Source organism: Papilio polytes, unplaced genomic scaffold (genome assembly GCF_000836215.1).
Source record: "Papilio polytes unplaced genomic scaffold, Ppol_1.0 DF823923.1, whole genome shotgun sequence".
Taxonomy (NCBI): domain Eukaryota; kingdom Metazoa; phylum Arthropoda; class Insecta; order Lepidoptera; family Papilionidae; genus Papilio; species Papilio polytes.
The window spans coordinates 1,432,301-1,441,434 of record NW_013525281.1 but is presented as its reverse complement, the minus strand read 5'-3'; the positions used below and the strand labels follow the sequence as shown (position 1 = coordinate 1,441,434).

Below are 9,134 nucleotides of genomic sequence, written 5' to 3'. Positions count from 1 at the left end.
CGCCACCTCCTGCACAGACACAACAACACCATCACCTTTGGTCCTTCGAGTTAGTTACAAACAGTAACTGTTCCGGTGCGCCTCCATCCACGTTTTAAGACATATTGTAAAACAGCCTCAAAATTTACCAACTCCAAATGTGTTTTTAAAATAAAATACTGGTTTACTTGTTTACATTTCGTTCGACTTTCATTTGCAAATAACAATATTCAAACACTTAAATGACAACGAAGGCCTTTGCTATTGGCTAACAATTGTCATGTTAGGATCAGGATTGTTTCTACTAAAAAATTAACATTTAAAATTTTGTGATTTGTGATTACTTACCTCATACATACAAAGTGTGTTTACATTTTTATATTAGTATAGACAGAGATTGGAGATTTACGCTTTCAATATACTCAGTTACTTTTGATAACTAGATAAGTTACCTGTCTATGTCGCATGGCGCGCGCGGCGCTGACGGCGAGGCGCAGTGCGGCGGGGGCGCGGCCGTGCGCGCGCAGCGCCTCGATACGCGCGCCCACTACCGGCAGATGCTCTGCAACACGTTATATCATTATTACCTTTCTCTCTTTGTAAATGTGTGATAAACAGTTTAGAGAATAGAACATTCAAATATACTTTGTTTTATAAGGTGGCAAACGAACGAACATCACACGAATCCGGCGAAAAAACGAAGCGACCGTTGCCAATAGACATCCATATTTGCAGTTGCGTTGCCTACCCTTAATTGACGGAGGACGGAAAAGAGGATATTTATTCTTCCTATGCACCTCGCACCTCCTCCACCATCAATCATTCCATTCCCATCCTTTCCTTATAAGAAAAGGGTGGTAAAATCCCTCATCCAGCGAACACAATCATAAGATGAAATTTGCTTCCATTTGACACCTGTATTTTGTGGTCGTGGTATTGTATATGGCAAGTGTTCCCTACAATGTGTACATGTTAAATTAACCACTGCTGAGTCACTAACCATGCCACAAGGGTTGTCCAAGGTCGTTGAATTTAGGGTAAGGTTGTAGGGCGGGGGTGAGGGCGGGGCCAGCACCTCCCTCCTTGTCCGGCTTCTCAGGGTCGCAATATTCATCGCTGCTGAGAATGTTCTTCAAGTGCTCGCTCTCCCAAGATATATCCACCGCGTCCAACGCCCTGGAGAGACAGTTATATTGAAACTATTGTCCTATTAGCTTTTGCCCGCGACTCCGCGTGGAATTAAAGCAAAAGAAAGTAGTCTATGTATTTCAGACTATCCTCTACATCTATGCCAAATTTCGACTACAAACTCTAACATAAATCCATTTAAACTAACGCATTTATAATATTAATAAGATTTAAAAGGATAAAAATGTTCAAAGACTAACTTGTGAAAGACAGTCCGTGGCGTTGTTTGTGGCGGAGGTCTCTGATTGTGCAACCTAAGTCTCTTACTCGCTCTCCTGTATTCTCTCTCATAACTGGAAAAGAGATTAACATTTTTATAAGTTATTTATGATTATTTTATTATAGTTCGAATAAGAATAATTCTTATTCCACTTACTTATTAGGCCTAGATTCTTCATCAGAACTTTCTGAATTGGAATGCATATCTCTTCTTTGTCTTTCTCTATGTCTTTCTCTGAAATAAAATAACAAAAATCAATATCAACATATGCACAAGCTAAAGAAAGCAAGAAAGTATTGTGTTTATACCTGTCTCTTTCTTCTCTCTCACGCAGTCTCTCTCTATCCCTCTCCTCCCGATCACGATGTCTCTCTCTATCTCTATCTCTGTGATCTCTGTCGCGATCTCTCTCGTTTCTTTCCCTTTCTCTCGCGTACTGGAAAAAGAAAACAGATAAATAAACATCTAATATCTTAAGCATTATCACAATGGATTACATTGAATTAATTCTCTGTTACAGTTAACTGATGCTTGTCTTTACGATTTAAATGCTTTCTTACCGTATATTTGGATATATAATAAATTAGTTGTTAACTTCACTTTATTTACTTGTATCAAACTCTTCGTAATTACTATATGAAAAACTATAAGGGGAATTAACTAGCTATTAAATGTTTTTCTTTGTATTTCATGCTTAGACACTTATGAATATGTATTGCTCTTTACGAATGGGAAAAGGGATTGGCTCCTGCAGCACAGGGGAACCTAGTGCAGGAGCCAAGACACTCATGAAATGTATATATTTTTTTAAAATGAAGTAATAAAGGATTTATTATTATTATTTTATTACTTCTAGAGCTCTGAGCAGTCTTTTTTAAGGGGAGAAGATTTATGTGAAAATAATTCGCTAACTGGGACTCAGGTTTCTGACCAAAGCCCTGGGCGTCTCTACATGAGATCTACAAATTACATTACTCACCAAAGGAAAAGACCTATAATCAGGATCTTCTGTAGGGCACACTTCTACTGCCGACCACTTGTCTAGCAGTTGCCTCCATTGATGTCTGTGGTGCTTGTTACTGCCAGGGTCCAGCACTATGCTGACCCAGAGCGCGCCAAGCTGCTCCCATAGCTGTCGGCACTTCTCCGTCATTGGAGTGTTCTGGTTCCTCCACAGGAGCAGACGAGGGTCTGATAGGAACTGTTCCGTCATCAGCATCAGCATACGAGGACCGTTTGAGTCTTGAGCTCGTAACATTTCTCGCACCTGAAAATGTTTTTTTTATTATAAAAAGGGGCAAACGAGCGGCGAGAACACCGAGGTGTTTTGCAACCGTTACTCTCCTGTGTCATCAAAAAAAAAAAAAGTAACCTATGTAATCTTCCATAACATCCTCTATATCTACGTCAAATTTCATTGAGATCCGTTCCGCAATCTAGGCTATAAACTCTGATAAACATCCATCCATCAAATTTTTCGCATTTACATTTTTTTATAACATAAGGTGGCAAACGAGCAAGCGGCCACTAGAATTCGCCAAAATGACGAAGCGACCGCTACCCATAGACATCCGCAATTGCAGATGCGTTGCCTACCCTTATACGACGGAGGAGGAGCACATAAAGAGCACAATTCCCCTTCCTATGCATCTCCTGCACCGTCTAATCCACTTCCCCTTTCCAACCTCTCCTTATAAGAAAAGGGTGGTAAAGAGAAAGGGACTTAAATTAGGCCTCCGGCACCACACATCACACGAAACACGTAATTGCTTCCATTTGACGGCTATCTTCTGTGTGGTCGTGGTATTACTGGGGGCGTGCCAGCCCTGCAGTGCTAAGATGTTAAAGCGGGCACTACCGCTGTATATTATGTTAGATTGGAGTTAAAGTAATTTAACAATACCTTAGAAAACAAGGAGTTTAGCTGTTTATTAGCATTGTAGTAGGTTCCCTGTAGTAAATATGCCCGGACCTGTTCGCACACCTGGAAATAATATCATGAAGACTGTCAATAATTGCGGATATACAGACTCTATTTAGATTTAATTTATCGAGTATATTTTAAAAAGAACAAAAGCTTCCAAATAATTTCTACTAGAAACTTGAAATCTACTAAATTGTCATCCAGTATTGAGTAAATAGGTACTAAATCTTGACATCGTAGTGAGTGGTTTACACATATTGTCCAACTATAAATACATTAAACCTCCCTACAACGAGAATGTTGTACCCCCATATAACGTGAAAATTACCCCGTATAACGCTAATGTTGCCAACATTTTTTAAAAGAACCCCTATAACGTTATGGACTTGCCCAGTTATAAGCGGGATTTCTACAACGCGGAACCATCCTTGATACGTTGTAGAGGTTTACTGTAAATTTGATATACTACGTGTTCTACTGGAAAATTATTTTACCTGCTGCTCATCCAGATGCCAAGCATGGTGAGCATCAGGCGGCGGACCAGCAGTAGGGTCGGGCGCGCCACAGATCCTGTTTATAGCAGAGCGCGCCTGTAACACTTCATCTGCTAACCGCTGTGCTGTAGGTAATACTTCTGTATGGTGTTCCGCTATCAGATACTGGACGAACTTCTGTAATTGCTGACGGTCCATTTGCAGCAGGGTTTCTGTAACCGGTAAACGAATGTATAGCTTGACTAGGAATAAAACCTCGCTGCATTGCGCATGTGAAACCAATTCTTTTGCGAAGGAAGGCGGTTGGTATATTTTTGGGTAGGCTATAATAGCAGTTAACAACGGTTTTACTGCTCTGAACGACATATCTATGTCCTTTCTTTAGCACTTTAGAGACTATGTAACCTGTGGTCCTCTCCGTCCACCATATGCAGTCGTCAAACCGCACCTACCTTAACACTGGCCATGGACACTTGTCCATGAGAGTCAAAATGGCAGGTGTACCATTGCGAATTAAATTGTACCATTTACTAAAAAAATGTGCCTAAAATGTACTATTTAGTACCTCGCTCAAAAAAAATGTACTATCTCTAGAACGTATATAACGAAATCAAGTTACACCCGCCATTTTGACTCTCACATGGACAGTCAGTGATCGACTTGAGAAGTACCAGGACATCATAAAGACGCAAGGTTTTATGCGACGCGATTCCTACCCATGTTACCAATATCCATTACCTGATATAGGCACTCGCAGGCGTACGGAGTCTGCGTTCCTAATCCGGTAGAGGGCAAGTGCAACCACGTGCTGGCACCAGAAGATGTCGCGTGCTTCGCAGCTGCATGTCACACCGGTTATTTTACACCTGTAAATAAAATAGGTTATAACAAAGTCATAGTAAATTATTATCTTTATAAATACTTTATTATATTACCCAGCGTAGTCTAAAATAGCTATATTAATAATAATAGATAAGGATTTCAAATCGGTTCAATAATTCCTGAGCCTTTTTAAAACAAACAAATCCTGCCTCTATATTAGTATAGATAATTTGAGAAATACTGCTTGTAACATGTAATAAAATATGTTTAGAGATTCAAGACTCGACAACAGAAACAAACGAGTAAGAGAGTGAGCAGACCTTTGAATAAACTATCGCAATTGTTGTGCGATTGTCGATTGTTTCGGAGCAAATTCAACTGTTCGCAAAGCGTGACTAAAAAGTTGTGCGATAGTTTAGTTTTGTATGCGTACTCTTAGACGTTGCAACGGCCGTGATAACCAAACTTTCGAAGTTTCTTTAAACATTACCGATACAATCGAATGTTACAAAAAACCAGCGAAGTGTGAATACAAAGACTATTATGTTGCTTGGTCCTTCGTTTTAATGAGTTCCTTTTTATACTGGTTCGCTAACAATGCTCGACCATTTGCGTGTTTAGTGTGAAATTGTCTTTCTTTTGGCACTATATTGTATGAAGATATAAAGTGTAGGCTTAACTGTGGGTATGAATCCTTTTTCTCTCTTTTGTTTCTCTTTGAATAGAAAGAAACATCAATATATAGTAATACTAGCTGTTGCTCGCGATTTTGTCCATGTAGAATAATAAAAAATGTAAAAAATATAGCCTATGTTACAGTGAAAACATAGCTTTTTAATGGTGCAAGAATTTTTGTGATTGGTCATGTAGTTTTTTTTTAAATTTCAATACATACAAAAATCCAAATCTTTCCTCTTTATATCATACGAAGCGAAAGAAATAAAAACATGTAATAGCGTAAATGATAAGGCCATGCTTTTATAAAACCAATGTCTGGCGGATTGTAAGCCTTTACAATACGAAGTATTTAAAATTCGTTTCAATATCCGGCCGTAAGTGTCACAAACCAGAATATCGAACACTTCCAATGCCGTATTTACATAAAAGAGAAAGATTTGTACTTTTGTATTTTTGCCTGTATTTGATTCACGCAAAAACTACTGGACCGATTTTAAAAATTCTTTTACCATCAGAAAGGTAGTTTATCTGTAAACGTAGGCTATATTTTTAAATTAGTTAGAAGTATTTACCTGTCAAATGATACCGTAACCCGGAACAATCTTTCAGGTTCTGAACAAGGAGGGACCGCGGCTGGCGCTCGCACTACTCCGCTCAAATGGAAACCTACAAATAAACAAAAAAACAATTAACAAACCTTCTCAAAACAAAAATAGAACAACTTAATATCAAGTTTAGTAAGTACAGCGTATATCTATTGTGTAATCACTTGATTATAATCCCTTTTAATATTATATCAGAGACAAACAATATTAGTACAGACATCACAGTAGTTAACAGTTATTACAGATATTGTATGCAACCCAAATCACACAGTTCTAAAAGTTTTTTTTATAGTATAAGGTGGAAAACGAGCAAGAAAGCGACCGCTGCCCATAAACATCCGCAATTGCAGTTAATTGACGGAGGTGGAGACGGACATAAAAAGGACATTTCCCCTTTCTATGCGTCTCCTCCACCGACAATTCCACTTTTCTGGAATTGCTTCCACTTCACGCCTGTTTTCTGTGTGGTCGTGGTATTACAAGGAGCGAGCCGGCCTATTCGTGCGTAGATGTTAAACCGGACTCTACCACTGTAGATTAACTAGCTTTTGCCCGCGACTCCATCCGAGTGGATTTAAAAAAAACAAAGGCGACTATTCTATATTCTTCCAGACTATCATGCCATTAATCATGATCCGTTCAGCTCTCACAAACTCTAACAAACATCCATCTATCTATCTTAAATTAATATTTATAATATTAGTAAGATATATACAAACATGAGATTAATAAATGTTCCGAAATGACGCTGAGGCAGTCCGCCATATTGGATGGAATATTCGAGAATGTGTCATCATTTAGCTGTCTTACGATGCAGCAAGAATGTGGTAACACTGCAAGGAGGTTAGGAATTTCTGGATAAAGGTGTATCGGAAATTCCAATCCTCATTGACCTGCATTCATCACGATATTACTGCAAACTTTTTCATATCTTAATTCATACTGGTAATTTCTCTGACAGGTAATATATCAGTTGTCAAGATTAATCTGGCCATCTCGTGTTCTTACATTAACATTTTACAAAATTATAATAAGCTCCATCTATTGTTAAAAAAACTAAACAGTGTCACAAAATAAAATATAAAGATTTAAATAATATTTAACGACACTTATTGACAATTAATTTAAATATAATAAATTATACAGATATTTGGTTTTTAGGTTATGTCAATAGATATATTGTGATTATGAAAACAAAGTCTTAGTGAATCTCTTTGCTTATAACTAAGGGACCTATTGAGTTATTTCATCGCTTACTGTTAACTTCCTAAGGGTTTCCTTTACATATTAGATTGGCAATTAATGTACACTTAACCTCTTTCTTAATAGTAAATAAACTTAACATAAACTTTTACTAACTAAAAGTGATTTTCAAAGATCACGTTTCACCTATAGTTATTAAGAAACATGGCGACTGAAATGCCATTTTAAATTCTATAGAGAACAGAATTGATTTTACGCAACGTGATCAGGCTTATGGTGTAATAACTATTCGATGGCATTGCACCAAATTAGCCAACCACAGTGTAGAGAATTGTTTTGTTTGTAACTTTTTTACCAGTGTTCAATTTAGCATAGCCTTTCTATACAAATGTATAATAAAATTGGAGTGTCTGTAATATGTCGGGAAGATATATTTTTTTTCTGTCTGTCTATCCGCAAGCCGCGTTTGTTACGGGTAATCTTCGAAACGTTTGGGCCAATTTCGACAGGACTTTCTCCGAAGGGTAGCTGAAATAAACGGGCATATTATAGGCTACTTTTTTTTAATTCCGCGCTGTCAAAATGGCGACCGGTCCGCTATCTCTGGGACGAGTGGACCTATTTGGACGGGACTTTGACTGAAAGGTAGCCAGTAAAAGGTAGTTGCACACGGGAATATTCTGCACTAACGAAGTTTGCAGGCGACAGCTAGTTTTTAAATAGAGATATGAGAGGCAATTCAAATATAGTTAAAGAATTAAGCTGTGATACGTCTTAGAAAACGTAATTTTCTCCATAAAAGAAACCGGAGTAAATGCTAGTATGTAATCTATTTCCTTTCTACAATTAGAGTAGTTAATATTTTGTAAATAACCATTGAAAATAGTCATATGTTTGCCAAATATTTTGCAACAACAATTCGTTTTACGACGTGCAGATTTAAACCGAGATACCGAATGCATTATTGACCAAACACAGTGGTAGTGCCCGCTTTAACATCTTAGCACGAATAGGCCGGCACGCCCGGTGTAATACCACCACACAGAAGACAGGCGTAAAATGGAAGCAATTCCGTGTTTCGTCTGATGAGTGTGGTGCCGGAAGCCTAATTTAAGTCCCTTTCTCTTTACCACCCTTTTCTTATAAAGAGAGGTTGGGAAGAGGAAGTGGATTTGACGGTGGAGGAGATGCATAGGAAGGGGAAATATCCTCTTTATGTGCGTCTCCTCCTCCGTCGTATAAGGGTAGGCAACGCATCTGCAATTGCGGATGTCTATGGGCAGCGGTCGCTTCGCCATTTTGGCGATTTCAGGTGGCCGCTTGCTCGTTTGACACCTTATGTTATAAAATGTTATAAAAAAAACACTCTAATTATAAAATGCAGCTATGATTACGATAGTTTAGATACCTATACAAGTTTTTTTCCTGACTAGGGAAGTATTATAAAGAGGAAAGATTTGTATTTTAATATCATCATCATAACCAGCTTACTATACACCCTCATCGACGGGCTCGGAGCCTACCCTAATAAGGGGTGACTAGGCCATAGTCAACCACGCTGCACTGCGGGTTGGTTGACTTCACACATATCTTTGAATTTCTTCGCCGAGATGTGCTGGCATCAAGATGTTGTCCTTCGCCGTAAGAACGTCGGGTAAATTATGTACTATAAAATTCGAAAAAAAAAATCACATTGGAACATGACTGGATTCGAACTCAAGACCTGTATATTACAGGTCAAGTGCTTAAAACACTAAGCCACCGACGCTCTTTGTACTTATTGAAATAATTCAAAAGCTACTGGGCCGATTTCTAAAATTCTTTCACCATTAAAAAGCTACGTTATCAGTGAATAACATAAGATTTTTTTTTATGCACGCGGGCGAAGTCGCGGCCAACAGCAAGCAATTGATATAAACTGTCACTAATATCAACAAAAAATTTATTCAATTTTAAATCGCAAAAACTTATCAATTTTTCCAACACAAATATTCTCATACTAGCTTTTCCCATGCGACTTC

At 38.2% G+C, this 9,134-nt stretch overlaps 1 protein-coding gene across 1 annotated transcript in view; it reads right to left on the bottom strand.

Moving 5' to 3' along the window:
- The window catches only part of LOC106102078 (zinc finger SWIM domain-containing protein 4-like), a 57,100-nt gene that overhangs the window by 8,560 nt on the left and 39,406 nt on the right, over nucleotides 1-9,134 (bottom strand). The window contains exons 2-11 of the mRNA XM_013281487.1: nucleotides 5,878-5,971; nucleotides 4,544-4,671; nucleotides 3,806-4,017; nucleotides 3,291-3,371; nucleotides 2,367-2,654; nucleotides 1,696-1,823; nucleotides 1,544-1,621; nucleotides 1,368-1,460; nucleotides 980-1,155; nucleotides 432-541 (exon numbers count right to left, since the gene is read on the bottom strand). Of these exons, the coding sequence (XP_013136941.1) occupies nucleotides 432-541; nucleotides 980-1,155; nucleotides 1,368-1,460; nucleotides 1,544-1,621; nucleotides 1,696-1,823; nucleotides 2,367-2,654; nucleotides 3,291-3,371; nucleotides 3,806-4,017; nucleotides 4,544-4,671; nucleotides 5,878-5,971 (1,388 nt within the window). The remainder of the gene's footprint in view (nucleotides 1-431; nucleotides 542-979; nucleotides 1,156-1,367; nucleotides 1,461-1,543; nucleotides 1,622-1,695; nucleotides 1,824-2,366; nucleotides 2,655-3,290; nucleotides 3,372-3,805; nucleotides 4,018-4,543; nucleotides 4,672-5,877; nucleotides 5,972-9,134) is intronic.